The 20,937-nt window shown below is 35.1% G+C and overlaps 1 protein-coding gene across 3 annotated transcripts in view; it reads right to left on the bottom strand.

The window, feature by feature from the left end:
* Lrp1b (LDL receptor related protein 1B) overlaps window positions 1-20,937 on the bottom strand; it is a 2,026,300-nt gene that overhangs the window by 274,715 nt on the left and 1,730,648 nt on the right. For all 3 annotated transcript variants that reach the window (XM_021181392.3, XM_029472167.2, XM_029472172.2), the window contains exons 52-57: window positions 15,601-15,729; window positions 12,909-13,031; window positions 9,835-9,975; window positions 8,263-8,450; window positions 3,404-3,587; window positions 2,292-2,377 (exon numbers count right to left, since the gene is read on the bottom strand). In XM_021181392.3, the coding sequence (XP_021037051.1) occupies window positions 2,292-2,377; window positions 3,404-3,587; window positions 8,263-8,450; window positions 9,835-9,975; window positions 12,909-13,031; window positions 15,601-15,729 (851 nt within the window). The remainder of the gene's footprint in view (window positions 1-2,291; window positions 2,378-3,403; window positions 3,588-8,262; window positions 8,451-9,834; window positions 9,976-12,908; window positions 13,032-15,600; window positions 15,730-20,937) is intronic.

The raw sequence follows: 20,937 nt of genomic DNA, 5'->3' as shown, positions 1-20,937 counted from the left end.
AGATCTACAAAGTCAACTAACCTGGGTTTATGAGGGCTCACAGACACTGGACCACAAACAAAAGAGCATGAAGGGGGAACACCTAGGCCACCTACCCTTTAGTAGCATGTATGTACCATGCTCTTTATGTGGGTCCTCTAACAGGGACTGTCTCTGACTTTGTTGCTTGGCATTTGATCCTCTCCGCTACCTTGACTGATTGGTTGGACCTCAGTGGGAGAGGATATGCCTAGATTTGCTGGGAATAGATGTCTCAGAGTTGGGTGGTACACAAGTGGGGCTTCTCCTTCTCCCCAGAGAAGGGAAGGGGTGGGGAGTAAGCGGAGGGATTTGTAAGGGCAGGCCTGGGAGAAGAACAGAGGGGGCTGCAGTCAGGATGTAAAGTGAATGAAAAACACTAAATTATTGAAGAGTAAATAAATTAATTAATTCCTGTCAGTAATCTGAAACTTCATTTTATAGAAATGTTTTTCTCTTTAAAGGAATAATGTATATGGTTAGGAATCCTGTGATGGTTTGATAATTCAGATGGTTGAATAGAGAACTTTTGTAAGGAGAAAAAAATTTGTCTATAACTTTAGCAAGGAGTTACCTATAATTCTTAGTTATTGTCCACTGCTTTCTTAACAGTAATTCATTTATATAACGATAATTCAAAGCCATATTTAGCAAGGCTAGTATAATAAGTTAAAGCTGCTAGGACAGAGGAATTAAAACGTTTCCAATCCAGCCAAGGGTGGACATTTTTCTGCAGTTGTCCCTTAATGCTCACAGAATACTGTTCTCTCTGAAGAATCAGATATAAACGTAAAAGCCAAGGATGTGCCCAAAGTAAGTCATCCCTTTGACTTCTGAGCTGAAAATTAGTTTCATCAAAGTCCTATTTGCCTTTCTTATTTTTGTGGCTGAAGATTTGTGCCCTTTTGTTCAAGATGATTAATTTAGAAAATTTTATGTCGTTACTTTATATAATTTTTCTGGAATAAAAGTACTGTTAGAATTGAATTGTATAACATACTAAAAAGATACTAGACTAATTTTCATTATAACATGTTATTAAAGTAATTTTCTAAATATAATATTTGAATTTAAACTATAGCTTGATTAAGACAACCATATTTTACAGTCAATATACTAAGAAAGTTCTACCCTTATTTATAACTTTATGTTACACAATAATCTTAGATTTATACTGGCTACAATTAAAATAGTAAAATTCAAAACACTAGCAACAGCAACATTGCTAAGTAGGTATACAACAATACAAAAATTAATTTTAAAATAATGTTTTCATTTATTTTGCTAGAGACAAATTATTAAGAAAATATATTTATCTCTTTTTTCATCTTATATATTATATCTAAAGATAGAAAAATAATTCTGCCTGTAGGAATACCTAAAATTTTATATCATAATGAAATAATAGGCCAGACCACATGCCAAGATTTCCTTTGGTCTTTCTGGCCTGTTTTGTCACTGAGTGGTCACCATTAATAAGCATTTTCCACAAAGACATAGGATGCTTGTGAACTTTGAATAACCCTGTCTTCATTTCCAAATATTTGACTCTCCTTAGGAAGCATTTGAAGTACATTTCCATTCATGTGTTCCTGTTTGGCAACAATGCAAATACAAACAGGAGTCAGGACTATTTTGAAGTGGTTCTGCTATGTTTTATAGTTTTAAATGTTTCATAGAGAAAAACTTGTTCTGTCAAAAACAATCTTGTAACATATTAACTATAAAACACAATAAAAATCATCCTGTTTGTGTGTCTTGAGATACAGGACTTATGAAAATAAAATAAGGCATTGTCACTGAAATGGTGGTTAGAAGTCCATTCTGTGGTTCAATCGCGTTTATAAACTGAATATTTAATAATGACTCCATAAATTGACATAGCACAGAATAAAGATTGGATTATTTAAATTAGTATTAAAAAAATCCCATTCATTTTCAAGAGAAAACATCAGAAATTTGACAGTATACCTACTAATTGATTAAGGTTATAAAATAAATTAAAAGAACCATGTGCCACTTCTAGTAAGCCATCTATATCCAACATAGCATTTCTAGACATTTCTCAACATATACTATCTTTAAAGACTTCTTTTTCTTCCATGCAGCATCCTAAAACACTTTGTAACACTGCTACTCATAGTCAAAACACATGATAGCTTTTGTACATACATGGATAAACTCTATACATTATATTAGATGCTCTATGTGCTTAACTTGACTGATACACATGGAACAACACCCACTGTCTCACCATCCTGGAGTTACTATACCTGCTTTAGAAGTGTGTAGTTGGAGCCATCTGTGCTAATTTTTCTAATTTCATGTTGGTCGGCGAGAATTAAGAAGGGTTCTTCATCTAAAGGCAAGAGGAAGATTGTATTAGAAACTGGACAGTTATGTCCTCCTTTTCAGGCTTCTGTGCATTCTGTTTGTAGCAGTGTAAATAACTATACAGTACTTTTCTGAGTAATAACAGCAAAGTCCTCAGGACTTTAGGAAAGTCAAGCACAAACATGCATGAAAGGCAGGGAATACAAGTAATTCAAAATGTATTTTACTCTCAGTTCTCTAGACACTTAATAATGTATTTGGTATTAGACAATATCTAATATTATATCTATTTGTGAAGGATTTAAGAAAAAGATAATGTATAGCTGTGTTAGAAGCCACAGTACAGTCAAACATTCATATAGACAGAAACTCCTTCATAATAATTAAATAAGTTCCAGATATTGAGTTGTTTTAATAAATTTTGCCACTTTTCTTTATGTTTATTTTTCATCTTTGTATACTGCTAATTCTCTCACAAGTGTTTGGCTGACATACATTTTGTTTCATTTTCTTGTGTTTGATTTCTCCCTTAACTTAAAATATAGGTCTTTAAAAAAAAAGAATATTTAGACTAAACAGAAGTTTAAAATATTTTGAATAGCTAAATTATTGATATAATGGTATATAGTAGGACTTAGTATTATTGTTACCATTACTGGCCTATAGGTTGTCTGTGGTATGTATAACTGCAAGCAATATATGAAAATTTTTCACAATAATGTTACAATACTGTCTCTCAGCCTTGGCGAACATGTGATAATAATTTGTGCCACAGAAAAAGCATTCTGGGGGCAGTAATATCATATGCATGCACTTTTACTCTCAATATTATAAAAACTCTTCCTATTTTACAAGACAATAATGCAATATTCCTTTAAAAAGAATAGAACATGTCCAAAAACAAAGTCACAATAACAAATGCCAATCCTGAAGGAAGAATTTTGACTTCTCAGACACAGGAACAAGGATTTTATTTCAATAAAACTTACTACAACATTCAATATCCACTTTTATAACTGAGTTTGGATCATGGACAAGTTCATTCCAATACCTGAGAGTGACCTGCATCCATTTGGGTTATCAGGTTGTGTTTCATAGCCTTCTGCACAGCGGCACTTGTAGGTTCCATATGTATTGATGCATTGCTGACTACATGGGAAACCTGAGGAACATTCATCAATGTCTACACATGTTTTCCCATCATCCTTCAGTTGGAATCCAGGCCAGCATTTGCACTGGGAAAGGAAACATGAGAATGGTTAACATTACTGCCATTGCCTGTTGCTACTGGTTATCTCTTTAGTGAGGTTCACACTAGAAATACACTAAAATAGATACTGGAAAGTCATCTTGTCTTGACAATTAACCTTAGTAAAATTGCATCTATTACGTAAAGTTAAAATAGCAGATGACCTTCTAAATCTTGAAAGATAAGAAGTGGATTGAAACCTCTAAAGCCAGATTGCTTGGGGGGGGGGGGAGCAATTCCCAGATCTATGCCTGTACTTAGATATTATTTCTTTGCTCTTAAAAAGGGTTTCTTTTATTTTTGAGATTATAATTTAATTACATCATTTACCCTGCTTTTCCTCTCTGTGAATCCTTCAATATAACCATTCCTGCCCTCATTTTCATTAACTTTTGGTACATGCAAGTACATGTATGTAAATGTTTATGTATTCCTAAATACATAAATATGAAATGCAAATCACAGAGACATTGAATAACATATGAGAAGTTTTATTGTGAACTGAAACAATTTTTTTTGAAGATAGTTGTTGTTGTTGTTGTTGAAAAATCTTGTATTTTTTAAAGAAGAGAGTTTGTGGGTATTGAGAACTGAATTTGGAGCAAACTTTTAAACTACTAAAAATAAACTTATATAGCTGTTCACTATAAACATTTTATACCCTTGATCATTTATTTCTGAATGAAAGAGTTAGCAGAGTTTTTATCTATTAGGAAGTCTATCAGATTTCACACACCAATAATACCAAATCATATTTTAATATAAAAACCCATTGATAAGCAAAGGAATATTATCAGCAAATTAGTGTGCTCAGAATTTAGAAAAAGAGACTTTCCTGGGTATTTTTATGAATCTCCTAACTTAGTGGTTCTCACCCTTCCTGTGATCCTGTAATATATTTCTCCATGTTGTAGTGTTCTCTAGCCATAAAATTATTTTTGCTGCTACTTAGTAGCTGTCAGTTTACTAATGGTGTATACAACAATGTAAATATCTGTATTTTCTGATAGTCTAAGGCAACCTATGTGAAAGAGTCATTCAATCCCCAAAAGGGTCATGACCACAAGTTGGGAATCACTGTCCTAAGCCCTTTTAACTTCCAACTTTATTAGTTTCTACTGACATTTCTCTCATAATACTCAGCAAGTGGATGCATTGTCTTAACTTCTAGAACCCACTGGCAATCTAGGAAGTACACCCAAACCAATACTATGATTTCACAGTCTTCTCTCCATATCTAGGTTGAGACACTGATGACCATCAGTAAAACCCATCCTTAAGCCTGAACTACTGAACCAAGCAGAGCCACATACACTAAGTAGGTGATGCTGACAAATGGCACTGCACTGTGTACTTAAACAATGTAAAATGGAAAACACTGAAGGTAGGAGAAGACTCAAAAATGTGTCTGTTGTGCAAGAGGACCCTAGTTTGGATCCTCAATAGTCATGTGTAAACCAAAAGAGAAATGAGAAAGAGAGAGAGACAGAGAGAGAGACAGAGAGAGAGAAAGAGATACAGAGAGAGAGAGACAGAGACAGAGAGAGACAGAGACAGAGATACAGAGGGAGAGAGACAGAGAGAGACAGAGACAGGAAGGGAGAGGGAGAGAGAGAGAGACAGAGAGAGAGAAAGAGAAACAGAGAGAAAGACAGAGACAGACAGACAGAGACAGACAGAGAGAGAGATACAGAGGGAGAGAAACAGAGAGAGACAGAGAGGGAGAGAGGGAGAGAGAGAGATTGTCCCAAAGATAAGGGTGATAGTGATCAAGAAAGGGGTTGGGGAGCAGGACAGGGGGAGGTTATAGGGGGCTTTAGGGATAGAATTTAAAATGTAGATGAAGAAAATATCTAATAAATATCTAATTAAAAAAAAACAAAAACAAGGCATTTAGCATTGGCAGTACACATACATGTTCCCACATAAAAGTGCTAAATTCCTTATGGTATTTAATTCATAACTTCATTTTTAAATAAAAAGATATAAGAAAAATGGAGAATTTGATAAGATAAAAATTTTATCACTGGAAAATACTAGAAATTATATCACAAGATAACGTCAAGAAGCCAGAATCTGACTGTTCAACACAAAGTAATGTTGAATCAAAGTCCCTTTTAAAGCAAGTCAGTAGTTTGTAGAATGGCTGCATGTCTTTCAGAACATCTTTTTCTAAATGAGGGCTATGAAATCATTGGAGATGCCAGTGTCAGGCTCCATTTATTACATACATTACTTCAATAAATCAAACAAAAAAGTAATTTATTAAAGGAAAGTTACTGAACATTTTGTACACACACACACAAGCATAAAGGCTTATAGCAAGTGTTTATAATTTTTGAAAGGGAAATAATTTAAAAATATTTTTCACATCAATTCCGTATCCTTTTTATTTTTAAAGTCTTATTGCCAAATCATTAAAAAGCATGTGTATGAAATTAAAGTAGGATAATATGCTATTTTAGAAGACTAAAGGTTCACTTTGTTTCTATATATTATAAAAAATGATCACACCTTTACTTGAAATATTTAAGAAAATATTGTGAATATTCACATCATCTAATTTCTGAAAAATTTCTCAGGATATTTGAAACGACATAGTTATACAAACTTTTCTTGTAATTTTTTAAAAAGTATCTTTATAAATTACACAGTATAGAGGAATTTTTGTCCAGCAACATGGCTGCTCTGGCAAGAGACCATACCCAAAGACCTTCTGGGTCTGTGTGGTTTGCCTGTACTACTGATATGCGTTTAGTCACTGAAGACAGAGACAAGCAGATCTCTAAGTTCAAGGTCAGCCTGGTATACAGCAAGTTTCAGGTAAAGAATTGCTTAGGCCCACACATGTTTAATCCGAACTCTCAGGAGACAGGCTGCAGAGAGAATAAGGTAGATGCACGTTAAGACATCGCAGCCAGAAGAAAGAACAGACTGCCAGAGTCAGTTTGAGGTCAAAGCAGAACAATTCCATGAGAAGCTGAGAGAAGCCAATTTGATTCAGTCAACATGAAGAGGAGTTTGCACCAGAACAGATGAGTTGAATCAGCCAGCCAGAATTCACAAAGAGCAAAAAAAGATGAGCTTATTCAGCAGTAAGCCTCTTAGACAACAATCACATCAGGCAAATAAAAGTTCCTTTTACAATACAGATTTGTGACAAATATTTGTTTCTTTTTACTATATTATTGAAACATTTTCATTCTCAAAAGCAGATGACACTTTATTTTGATTATCTAGCAAAGATTCACATTTAGTTCATTATAACTTCTGTCAACATTTTATTTCTCTGTATGTGTATACATGAATTTTTCCTGTGTGTGCATATGTGTGTGCACATATGCATAATCTGAGGTCAGAAGAGCTCATTGGGAGTCTAGTCTCTGATTTTTAAAGTATCACTAAACCTGGTGCTACCTCTTGAGATAGGCTGAGTAGCCACTGAAAAGACACAAATTTCTAAGTCTGCACCTAACACCAAGTTACAGGCATGACCTGCCTCACTCACGTTTTCTGTGAATGCTTTCGTAACAAGTATTCTTTATATTGGTTATTTTATTTTTTTTACATTTCAAATGATGTCTCCCTTCCTAGTTTGCCCTCCTCAAATTCCCTCTTCCCATTTGTCTCTAAGAGGGTGATTCCCCCACCCAACTACCCACTTCTGCCTTACCTCTCTTGCATTCCCTTATGCTGGGTAACCAAGCTTCCACAGAACCAAGCACCTCTCCTCTCACTGATTACAGGTAAAGCAGTCCTCTTTCCCATAAGTAGCTAGAGCCATGGATCCATCCATGTATACTCTTTAGTTGTTGATTTAGTCCCTGGGAGCTCTGAAGTGTCCAGTTAGTTGATATTGTTATTCTTCCAATGGAGTTGCAATCCCCTTTAGCTCTTTCAGTCCTTCCCCTAACTCTTCCCTTGGGGTCCCTAGGCTCAGTCTAATAGATGGCTGTGAATAGTGCCATCTGTATTAATCAGGTGCTGGCAAAGTCTCTCAAAGGACAGCTATACCAGGATCCTGTCAGCAAGCACTTCTTGGTATTAGCAATAGTGTCAGGTAAGGACACACATGGTATGTGCTAAGTGGATATTAGCCCAAAGCACAGAAATGATACAACTCTCAGACGATATGAAGCTTAACAAGAATGAAGACCAAAGTGTGAACACTTCAGTTCTACTTAGAAGGGGGAACACAATAATCAGGGGAGGTGGAGGATGGGATCTGGGAGTGAGAGAGGAGGGGAAGAAATTAAGAGTTAAGAGAACAATGCTTATCCAAGCTTCTAATAATGCATGATTTTAAGACTTTTCCCTTTATGTCTTTCTGGCAATGCTGCAGCTTTATTTTACAAGGTTATTCAACAGAAAGAAGAGAAAATTGAGAACTTAAGTTGAATGAACATTTTACAGTTATTTTTGTATATCTCTAAGTTCTCCCTTCTCTTATTCTGAAAGCTTTGATATTTTTATTTTCAACTATATTCTTTTAACTCTCATATATACATCACTATCCTTTTTCAGATAGAAATCCTTCTGTATATCCCTTTACCTAGAAAATTACAGTCCTTTTTCAAGTTTTAAGGTCATGCTGGAAATAAAGTTTCATTGTGTCATTTTCTGACATTTCATATGATTTGCTAATTTTGATGAGTGCCTACCTTGTAACTGACTGGCAAATCCTGACAGTCTTGAGAACATCCGCTGATTTTCTTACTCAGACATTCATTTATGTGGCAGTTTGTCTCATCTGAGCCATCACCGCAGTCATCCCTAATGTCACAAAGACCATCACTGGGAATGCACCTGCCATTTTTGCACATAAAAAATGAACTGTTGCATGAATGTTCTGGAAAAAGAAAATAAAACATATGGAATATAAAAGGCATGCCTTTGTATGACACTCTTCTCGAAAATGCTCACAATATGATAACTTGCGTGTCAAAAGTACCAAGGAGTTAGCATATAAGGTGCTGCACAGTTTGGTATCAGGGGAAACAGTCCCCATGGTTGATAGTTACCTAAGCCCTAACTTTCCTATGAAATTAGCTTTCAAAGGAAGTATCTATAGCAATATTAATGTATCTGTCTCATTTACACTGTGAATAATGAGTTCAAAAGTGTAATGATGACTTGACATTTCCCCCAAGCTATAGATCTTTGAGAAATTATTTGTCACTGAAAGCTAAGAATATAGAAGAGGTGGGTATTACTGGATTCATTTCTTCCAAAAAATATAGCACTGACATTATTAAGTCAGGGCATAAAAAGGACATTGATGGTGAACAATAGTTCTTCCAAATGCAGCTTTAGAAAGTTCAGCTGGCAGACACCTAAACCTGGTATGTTGAATATTATTGCTCATAGTATGTGGTTTTAAAAGAAAAGCCCTTATTACTATTTACAGGATATCAGAAAAAAGTGAGTTTGCACTGAAATCCATGACTAAACAGACTTTCTTATAGTGAAGTTCTGCTTAAATTAATTTGATTGGGCAGGTCTGTGAGCATTTATATGTAAGCATATAATTTGTTCTTGTATTTCTGTTCAAATTATAAGTAGTGTTATATAGTATGAGTTAGTAATATATACAGTTTCTATATAAATCATTTCTAATATATTATTTTAAATTAATTGAAATGTAATAATTATATATACTTATGGAAATAAATAATATTGTAGTCTGATGATATCTCATTAACTTTTAGTATATTTTATAGTTTTATTTTATATACCCTATAGAGAGAAATTTTCCTCATATAAACCATTAATGAAAGATTAAAGTTGATCATGGAAACATGTGCTAAGAGGTGTATTCAAAGGAAAAGTTAAAGGTCATATTTGGCTACACAGTGAATTTGAAGTCAGCCTAAGCCATATAAGAACTTGCTCCCTAAGCAAAAAAAAAAAATGTATGTGTGAGGTGAGAGTAAAGAACCATCCAGCTGTTTGGTACAACCTTAAACATAATCACTTGGTACTCTATGCAACTGGTAAAATCATGGGTCTGGCTCTCTGCATACACTTCACTGAATATCCAACGAGACAGAAATTAAAGCAAAACTTCATAATCATGACATGGTGGATCAGACCTCCAACGTCAACACACAGAAGGCTGAAGGAAGGGAAAGATCCAAGGCCAGCCTAGGCTGCATAGAAAAGCCTTGTCTCAAATAAAAGTGAAACCAGAAAAAGAAAACTGAAGGTGACCAGAGTAATGTGTAGTCTTTTACCTGAACTCCTGCACCTTGGGTTGATTGGAGCCTCATCGGAACTGTCAGGACAGTCAAAGTCGCCATCACACTGCCACAAAGTATTCACGAGGCAGCGCCCATCAGCACAGCGGAACTCTTCTGGACCACACTGCCGGTATCCTAGAGAAGAGGATGTAACATTCACTAAGCTCTTGTCATAAAAATTAATCAGCACTTCACCCTCTCAGTGCGCAGCAACCCTATTTAACAAGTAGGCAGAATGGACCTCTTTGGAAAATACGTCTCATTTCTCCATTACTTCTATAAGCAATATTTTTTTGTGTGAAAGCATAATAAAAGGTCAAATATAATCTTGGAAATAACATACCAGGTAAGGATAGATGACTACCACACAAGCAACTGTTTCTATTCTGTGATTGTCTATATCCGACCCATTTCTCTTACGATGTGAAGCAGAATAGTCACCACTATAATCTATTTACAGACTTGGTTGCATGGTTATGTGTAGCATTAGAACTTACGGGCAAATGGATTCTGAGCTCTAACAACTATTTTTAGAAGTTGTAATATTATACTTACGCTTGACAAACATTATTCAGTGCAGAAAGAAATTGTTTAATAAGAATAAAATCCTATTTATAAAAGAATGAGTATAAAATTGTTTGTAACTGTCAAGTATGCCAATTCTTAGGGTCATTAAAAGTCGAGTTATATAATAACCCATGATTTGTTGAGATTAACATTTGTTTGTTTTATTTGAATTATATTTATGCTTGACTTTGTAAATTAGGTTTTATAATGACATTTTCCTCCATGTAAATTATAGACAGACATTCTTAGTAAGTAGTGTTAAAACTGGAAAATTCTTCTTTTACAGGTAGAATTTATTAAGTCATTCTAAAGTGGCAAAGACAATTCACTGCATATCTTACCAAAGAATTTGTCATACTGAATGGTGAAAGTGGAATCTGCTGCTGCATCCTGTTTACAGCCTGTCCCCGCAAGAGCAGGTTGTCCCCGTTAGTAAGCATACAAATCCTGTCTGGTCCAATCAGCCGCAAATCCACCTTCATCTCCCTAAGCACAATTCTTTGCTTTACTTTTATGCAAAATCTTGTTTCTACTTACCAACTTCCATTTCCCATTAATTAATTGAACATCATTTCCTGTAACATCTTCTTTAGAAATTCCTCTTAGAGATTAAAGAAAAAAAAAAATACTAAGCAAAGCTGTCAAATTTAAGTCTCCCAGGATTCTAACGGACTGGTTTTTTGGCAGCATTTTTGTTGCTCTTGATTGCACACTCTTCCTGGTTAAGTATTCATAATCTACTCTCCAGGGCTTTTTTTTTTCCATCTTCCTGTATAAAAGCCCTTTCTGATACAACTTACAGCATTTCGACTACAGAATATTGTTTGTGCTGTTGTTGTTTTGCATATTTCTTTCTTTCTTTCTTTCTTTCTTTCTTTCTTTCTTTCTTTCTTTCTTTCTTTCTTTCTTTCTTTCTTTCTTTTGAATCTGTTTGCCTCTTTCCTTTTCGTGCTAACTTGAGTGCTCACCTTAGTGCTAAGAACTGACATTAATAACGGGGCTCATCAACACCAAATTTCTGGTCTCTAGAACAATTTCAAATCTTCAACCATGTATTTCATTTCTTTCGCAAATCACGAAACTATCTGTCACTTTACTGTGTACCTAAGCTTACCAGCAGTATTGCCATTCTCCAATTCATATCAATTGGAAATGTCTTTATCTTGCCCATTCCACAGCTAAAAGTCCATGAGTAAGCTACAAGTTTTCTGTTTTCTTCCATGGCATCATTACTGATATGGTTTAGATCCACACTGTTCACTTTTAAAATGTTCTAGTAATTTCCTAAACAGATTAGACTCATGTATGCAGTATTTCTTGAACTATGATAAAAGAGAGAGTTCTTGAAGTTAAATTTTATTGTGATATCCTATTTCCCTGTAGTACATATTTTTAATTCGAGGACATGGGGTATCTATGGATTTGAGTACAGGCTAATCTACATAGCAAATTCTATGCCAATCATTTATCTCAAATAGACAAGTAAGTAAATAACCAATATAAAACCATTATGTTAATTATGATATACTACTGAAAATATATTGACTGAAGGCTAAAATATGAAATAATTATAAATAAAAGATTTCTCAGAGATCCCATCTAAGACTAATGATAGAAATATCACAAAAGAATGAAATATGGCTCTTAGTCAACCTCACATGGAGAACAGCAGAACACACTGAATGCAGTCCATAGGGAAGAGTCTGCAGAGCACTAAATCCGTGACAAAGGAGGTCAAATATAGGCCCTGGGTCTGCAATCCAAGGTGGTCATCAGGTTTCAGTGAGTTTCCATAAAGGATAGTCATGTGGTGCTGATGCTACCCAAGCACATGATACACCCTTGCATACTTGTTAAGTAAATTAATTCATTCCTAGCATTTTAGTATTCACCAAGAATCCATGCTTCCAGAACACTCTAAACTGAGTTTTAATATATAACTAGTTCTACTAAAAATCCTATTCTGGAAGAAATAAATGTTATAATTAGATAAACAACATGATTTTGAGACACAATTGAGGATCATAATGATAATTTAAACATTAGGTAGCACATGTGTCAAAGTAAAATATTAAGGAAAACACTAACTTCAGTTTTTGATATTTTAAATGCACAGAAGATTTTAAAAGTGTAATCTTTTGGCATTTTTGGTTTGTTTGTTTATTTGTTTGTTTGGATATCATTGTTTGATGTACATTTAAGGTTAGATAAGCCTGTCATGTCTCGTCTTCAAAGTTCAAAGCAATTCTAGCTACTTCTATGCAAAGGCCTTTTCTAGACGTTTCCCAGTTTGACTGGTGATTGCTCAGAATTCATGAAAGAAGGGAATGTTTTAGAAATGAATGTGCTCAGAACCTGACAAACTCCCATACTCCATTGTTTAGCACTGAAGTTACTGAAGTCACTAATAAATGTCTGTTTGTTTTGGTTACTTGTGTGTCTTGGAGTCCCTTTGATAGACCTTCAACTGATTTATCCTATAAGAAAGATGCCTTACTCACCACACTGTAGGAACTCATCTGACCCATCTCCACAGTCATCATCATGATCACAGACAAACTGCTTGGGAATGCACACCTTATTATGGCACATGAATGCATTTTCGTCACAAGTATTGTTGGGTGCTAAAAAAATTACAAGACATAAAATTACATAAACACATATTTTATCTTCTCTCATACTTGAAGTTTAAAGTATGAGGCTTTTCTCTATCAGTTTGTAGATACTCAGAGAAAATGCTAATGTATTTTTATTCAGTGTATTAGGCAAAAGAATGATCTCATGTATATTAAAATGTTAATAGATACATGTATGATTCAAAGATTGATTCACTGAATAGAAATTTAATGTTCATGAGAGACATGGAAGGTACATTAAGAAGACTGAGACTACTATTTTTCTTTAAGAAAAAATCTTTCAGAAACCTGCAGAAACAGCATCTTAATTCAAGCAAAGTTAATGCCTACAGAGTAATAAGCCCTGCCATAACTCCACCAATACCATGAATACTGACCCTTGTAATGGACTATTGATCCTTTAGGAACATAGCCCAATGAAAGTAGTGTTCCAGCAAGAGCCTAAGTGATGGTTGATCAAATTTGCAATAAAATCCACTTTGATATTATATGCATAGAACCAAAATAATTTACAGTTCCCTTTATAGTCAACTAAAAGTGTAACTGCTGTAGTAATTAGGGTTTAGGTCATAGTGAATCCTTAGTGGCTGATCTGCTATAGGCAAATGCCACCACACTAGTCCCATAATTGGCTCTAATCCTTATATTTCCATGCTTGAGAAAGCTTGAACCTTCTTTGTTCATTTGTTTTTCCCTGTTTAATTAAGGGATTTAAATCTCTCTGACAATATTTCCATGGGCATGTAAGGGATATAGAAATGACTTTTCATATTAGGTATTCAACAATTAATGAGCACCCTCAGAATTTCTATTTCTATACTAAATATGCTTTACAGGTTTTCTAAAAACACTTTATGACATTGCTCACAGTACTCAATATGTAAACAAACGTGTCTTAACTGAAAAACCTATTACTGCATTGATTAACATACAATGGGCGTGGAGGGCTATAAGAAATGCTGTCCTCATGGAGAGCAACTCTTTTTTGGTCCTTCAAGATGAAGTAATATGGTCAGTTTTCAAAAACATCAACACAAAAGTACTGGCCCATTTCTTTGTGATAATCTAGTATCCTTTAAGTACATTACCGTGAGACTTGGGAATTTACAATTATTGTCTCACATACCCCTTTCAGTCTACTGCATCCAGCTGTCCCCATACCTCTTGAAGCAACCTCCACTATCCTCCAAGTATTTGTCTACATAGAACTATGAATAGACAAAACAGAAAGGACATTTGGGTGTGTGAGGGAGGGGGACATGTAGCCCAGTATAATTTACTTTCAATAAACTTTTTTTGAACCACTACAGAGATGTCACAGAGCAGCAACATTAACTTTACATATTTTAATAAAATTAAAACTCAAGAGTTGCTAATAACTCAGGTCACTGAGCCATGACAGTTGTTATTACTCGAATGAATTATACTAACACTGACATATATGTTCTTCTTTAAACCACGGCAGCAGTAACTTATTTTGCATCAACACTTTTAGATCACCTGAGAGCAATTTGTTGTATTTAGCATAATTTATTGAATAATACCCATGTGGCTCACAAGTGTTAACATACCTCCCAGAATGCTAACTACAATAGCAAAAGCATGTGGGATTATGTGCATTTTTTAAAATTAATTCATTATCCTTTGTTATCCCATCATCAGTAGCAACATTGACCTTCATAGAAAATATATCAGCTTCAAGATAATATTTTACAATAGGACGAGTTGTGAGCAAATAAGACTGCCTCAAATATTTTTCGGTGGGGTTTTATTCCATTGACTTACATGTGTGCCCAAAAGCTCATATAGAATATTTTAAAGATGTAATGATTTATGCATTTAAAAGTAATCATGACATTGTCAGATTTCATTCAATAGACTGAATCTGACAAACAAACCCGTTTTGATAAGCAGCTCAGTTCAACAGATCAATAGTTGATCTTCGGTATCAACAATCACATGAGGAGTTCTTTTACCCTCCTGATCATGGAAAAAGATTATCTAAACATTTTCTCTTGAGTGACTCCTTAATAGAATCTTGAGTTAGAAACTTTGTAAATTGACCTTAAAGGTGTCTTCTTGATCCTTCAGTTTCATTTACTTCATGACCCAAAGTTGAATTCCTCACTTCTAGACTTAGTAATTGTCCGCTGACTTCCGGATCAGTACTTACTTAATAGCAGCAATTTATAGGGGGAGTGTAATAGGCATTCAAAAACAATTTGAAAGGGATAACTGTTAAATAAGAAAAGACTAGAACAACCAACAATCTGTATATAATCTGGTTATGCTTTTTTGGAGCTCAAATAGTAAAATTGCAGCCAGTGGAATAGTTTTAAAATTGGTGCTAATATTAAACATTTTTTATGACACTTTGAATGTATAAGGCTTGAAAAACTACTATTAGTACAGAATTTCATCTTGATAAACTACTACTATTACATACTCATCCCAAGGATGGGAAAAGTGAAAGAAAGTATATTATGGTATGATAAAACAATTCCCCTGAATTGTGCCACTGAATTCTTTGACACACAACTTCAGACAATGTTCATACCACAGCCTGCACTGGATAGCTCATCACTCCCGTCGGGACAGTCTCTCTCACCATCACACAGCCAGTGTTGGGGCACACAGGCATGGGAGCCCTGGCAGCTGAACATGTCAGCAGCACAAGTGACAGCACCTTAAACCCAGAAAAAAAAGTGGTATTAAACCCTGCACATCCACCAGGAAATGTCCACTGTTCCTCAGATCTGTAGAAATAAGCAAAAAATCTTGCATGCAGTGGAGGAAAAATAATTATTGAGAATCATGGCTCCTTCTGTCCCAATAATTCTTCACATATTCTTGTTTAAGAATATATTTTTTTTCTAATTGCAAGTGTTGTCCAGTTTATAGCTGTGTCACCTTCATCTTGAAAATATGTCAAAGCATGCTCTGGAATTCTTAAGTAAATAACATGGTGAAAGAATTGAGCCTGCATAGGTGGGAACAATAGCAGGTGTGGTGAGGAAAACATTTTATAGCTTAGCATGTATGGACAACTTAATATGTCACCTCCTTTAATCCTGCAGAATTATTACTTATCACACTTCACAGAAAAGGTCACCAGCTTCTACAAGCCAAAGACTTGGAGAGATTATAAGTGCAGAGCTCCCAATGCTGACCTGGTGGCCAAAATTTCTTATGCTTTCTTGTGCTTCTGAGGACAATCTCTCATATGCTACTTTTATTTGTATACATAAAATATTTGTTGAGTGAAGGAGTTCAATCTCAATTTTTAAGTTTCAATATAAAACAATGTCCAAATTATATGCCAAATATCTACTTCTATAATTCGTTTTATAAAACTTTACCTTGCCTAGAAAGAGATAAATTGCTTAACTAGAAGTTGCTAGCCCCTGGATTCAATCCTTAACAATTTGGGGGGGGGGGAGTAGGAAGGGAGGGGGAGGGGAAAAGGAGAGGGCAAGGGCAAGGAAGAGGGAGAGGGAGGGGGAGGGGGAGAGAGAGAGAGAGAGAAGAAAGAGAAATGTGAACAAAAATAAAATATGGCCGATTGACAAATATGAGTGACTTGATTGATAGGAAAATTTGCTTCCACTCATATAAACCAAGGTCAATGCCCTTTAGTAGATGGTTTTTGTCATTTCTCTTTTCAGTCATGTAATTGTTGTGAGCAGAAGATGCTTCTCAGAGCTTTGTTCCCAAGGTATGCAGCAGAGAACCATCTATGCGAAGTCACCAAGAGACCCAGGCTTTCCTCTCGCTCACTTTCCTTGATATACATGAGGCTACAAGGGTAAGGCTGATGTGCATACTTAAGCGTTCAGGAATTAAAGAATTTTACATTTTATTGAGATCAATACATTAACAGAAAATGGTTTAAGTGGAAGAAACCAGATAATAATGTATAAAATAAGCATTGCTTTCACTTAAAAATAAAATTTACCAGCTATGAAATATTTAGGTTTTTAAGGTAAGTATCTTCCCACCAAAATTATAAGTTCCTTATCTTTTTAAGTCATTTTCAATATTAAACTCACTTACATTACATATTTTACTGTCTATAATATTGACCATGCTGAGATCTAATTCTGCCTGACCTTTAAGAACTCTCTTGTCTATTTTCTTTGTTGGTAGCAAAAGGATTATGACTAGATAATTATGAAGATACCTCCAGGTATCAGATGACCTAATGTTCTTTGCAGCTAAGTCAATGGCTTCATTGATATTGTTCAGTAGATTCTGATTGAAGAACATCCCAAAACACTAAATTAACTGGGAAGAAACGAGCAATAGAAAACATTATGGCTTCCTTTCTCAGTTACCATTGCCATTTGTCATTGTCTTCCTTGCAGAAAAATAAATCCCTGGGGAGAATAGGCAGACGGTGAAAACCATCTACTAGGCCCATATTATGCTCTGATCAAAGAAGAAAAGCTAGTTTCTAAAGATCCATATCCTATTAATATTTTGGAAGCTGGAATTCTGGCTCTACCTCTACTACAGTTCATTATCTGTGTGGCTTCAGGTAAATCTATTACTCTCTATGCATTTACCTTTTCTCATGTATCAAAAGGTAGAGATGGAGTAGAGTAAGAATTTCAATGCTGAGCTTCTCAATATGCTACATCAAAGATACAATCCACTTGTTAAAAAGCATGTTCACATACCTCATCACTTTATTTGGAAATGGGGCTCAGCAATCTATATTTTAATGTACTTCTAATACGGAGTTTTGGGGTAAAGTAAGTGTCATGAGCCACTGAGATGAGATTATTTGTAAGGTTGTCTTTTTGTTCTAAAACATTACATTTCTTTGTTGACTCAAATTTATTTTAAAGAGGTAGTTCTTACATACAATCATATTGATATGATAGAAGTGTAGCCTAACAGTAAACTGAATAGACCTATTACTTTAAATGCAAATAAATATGTTTCTAAACAATTTTCTTTATTTAAAAGAATTTTCAAAGACACAATTGAATGTGTGTGTGTGTGTGTGTGTGTGTCTGTGTCTGTGTCTGTGTGTGTAACAAGAGGGAGAGAGAGAAAGGAAGGATGTTCTAAAAGAAAGAACATGGACACTGCATGGTAATCATAGAAACTGTGTAGATAAATCTCTATCTCCTTATCAGTGCACAATTGAAGAACTGAGCAATAGTATACATTTCCCATGACTGTATATTTTGGGCAGGAGACATGAATGAAGTCTCCTTAAAGAGACTTTATAAAGCTCTAGGGCCTGTTACTTTCCTATTATACTTTGTCTTTAAGAAAACTCCTCCCAGTGGAAACTGCTATTGCCTGATTAAACCAAAGGTCAAAATAAAGATGGTTTCATGCTCTGAAAACATGCTAACGTCATCAAAGTCCTGTGTTTGAAGTGAAAGATTTGTTACAAAGGAAACAAAGAAAGAAGATAAAGTCATATAATTAATCACTATTTCTTGTGTTTAATAAATTTTGATGATGACCTTTATTTTTTATATTGATATTTTTATACTAGTATATCACTTCAACTGTATTAGGGAAAATTATGTTTGCAAGGGCTTAAGTGCAGTGAAATAAATTGCCTGGTTTTAGGAGATAGTACCAATCTTATGTTATTCACAGGGTTATTTAGTTGTGATTGAGAACTATAAAGAATTTCTATCTCTGGTAACAATCTACACAGCTGACCATTCTGCTGAAATGTAGATATAGAAAGACAATCTGCTTTGTCCAGGAATCAGAGTTTATTAGTCAGGTCTTCCAATACTGCTGTAAGGAGCAGGAATATCCGATTATAAATACAAATAATACTTATAGAAGAGCTGGGGAAATAGACAACCAGGAACGGAAACAAATGAACAGATTGATGAACACGTGTTAAGAGGTTTAGAGTGAAGCTTGCTACATTGGCCCTAGAGAAATCTAGGTAATAGCTCCATATAACCCACATGATACATACTTGTGATTATTAAAATAAATCACACCACCTTTGTAGATGAATACATAGTACATTTGTATTAGTTAAACACATAATAGGTGTACTGGCTATTTTTGTGTCAACTTGACACAGCTGGAGTTATCACAGAGAAAGGAGCTTCAGTTGAGGAAATGCCTCCATGAGATCCAACTGTAAGGCATTTTCTCAATTAGTGATCAAGGGGGGAAGGCCCCTTGTGGGTGGGACCATCTCTGGGCTGGTAATCTTGGTTCTATGAGAGAGCAGGCTGAGCAAGCCAGAGGAAGAGAGCCAGTAAGGAACATCCCTCCATGGCCTCTGCATCAGCTCCTGCTTTCTGACCTGCTCCAGTTCCAGTCCTGACTTCCTTTGGTGGTGAATAGCAGTATGGAAGTGTAAGCCGAATAAACTCTTTCCTCCCCAACTTGCTTCTTGGTCATGATGTTTGTGCAGGAATAGAAATCCTGACTAAGACAATAGGTGAATATAGACATGTAACATTTCTGTACCATAAGTAATTGAATTATAAGGTACATTTAAAATTGTATAAACTTGCCAAATTTCTTATTTCTGATTTAAAACAATGCAGCACAATGGCTTTCCTACAAAATGGGTACACAAAAAACATATGTTGTTAATGACACTGAAAATCTTTATATTAGCTTGCAGAGAATAGCTCAGCTATGTGCTATGTGTCATAAAACATATATATATATACATATATATTAATATATATAGTAGATAATATATATGATGATATATAGTATATATAATATATATAATTCTACTATATATAGTAATTATATATGTGTATATATATATATTTATATATATATATATATATATATATACACGTGTGTGTGTGTGTTAGAAGCCCATATATATTGGTTTAAGGTGCAGCTAAGTGATTAAAAGAACGTACTATTCTTTTCTGACATTTTGTTTTATTTCTTTTAATTTGATGTCTATTTTTCACTTATAATGTTTATTTTCATTTTTTCATTCTTTATTCTGTTTTTACAGTCCAGTCTTTAATCCCCTTCTTGTCTGCCCTATGACTGTTTGACATCCCATACCTCCTCCCCTTGTCTCTAAAAGGATGTCCCCACCCACGAATGTACTATTCTTTTTTTTTTCATTTTTATTTATTTATTTATTTATTTTTAATATTTTTATTACATATTTTCCTCAATTACGTTTCCAATGCTATCCCAAAAGTCCCCCATAGCGCCCCCCCACTTCCCTATCCACCCATTCCCATTCTTTTGGCCCTGGCATTCCCCTATATTGGGGCATATAAAGTTTGCAAGTCCAATGGGCCTCTCTTTCCATTGATGGCTGACTAGGCCATCTTTCGATACATATGCAGCTAGAGACAAGAGCTCCGGGGTTCTAGTTAGTACATCATGTTGTTCCAACAATAGGGTTGCAGATCCCTTTAGCTCCTTGGGTACTTACTCTAGCTTCTCCATTGGGAGCCCTGTGATACATCCAATAGCTGACTGTGAACATCCACTCCTGTGTTTGCTAGGCCCCAGCATCGTCTCACAAGAGACAGCTATATTTGGGTCCTTTCAGCAAAATTTTGCTAGTGTATGCAATGGTGTCAGCGTTTAGAAGTTGATTATGGGATGGATCCCTGGGTACGGCAGTCTCTAAATGGTCCATCCTTTCATCACAGCTACGAACTTTGTCTCTGTAACTCCTTCCCTGGGTGTTTTGTTCCCAATTCTAAGAAGAGGCACAGTGTCCACACTTTGGTCTTCATTCTTCTTGAGTTTCATGCGTTTAGCAAATTGTATCTTAAATCTTGGGTATCCTAAGTTTTGGGCTAATATCCACTTATCAGTGAATACATATTGTGTGAGTTCTTTTGTGATTGTGTTACTTCACTCAAGATGATGCCCTCCAGGTCCATCCATTTGGCTAGGAATTTCA

Source organism: Mus caroli, unplaced genomic scaffold, assembly GCF_978045245.1.
Source record: "Mus caroli unplaced genomic scaffold, Mus_caroli_1 scaffold_2, whole genome shotgun sequence".
NCBI classification, from domain to species: Eukaryota; Metazoa; Chordata; class Mammalia; order Rodentia; family Muridae; genus Mus; species Mus caroli.
This window is presented reverse-complemented; position numbering and strand designations above follow the sequence as displayed.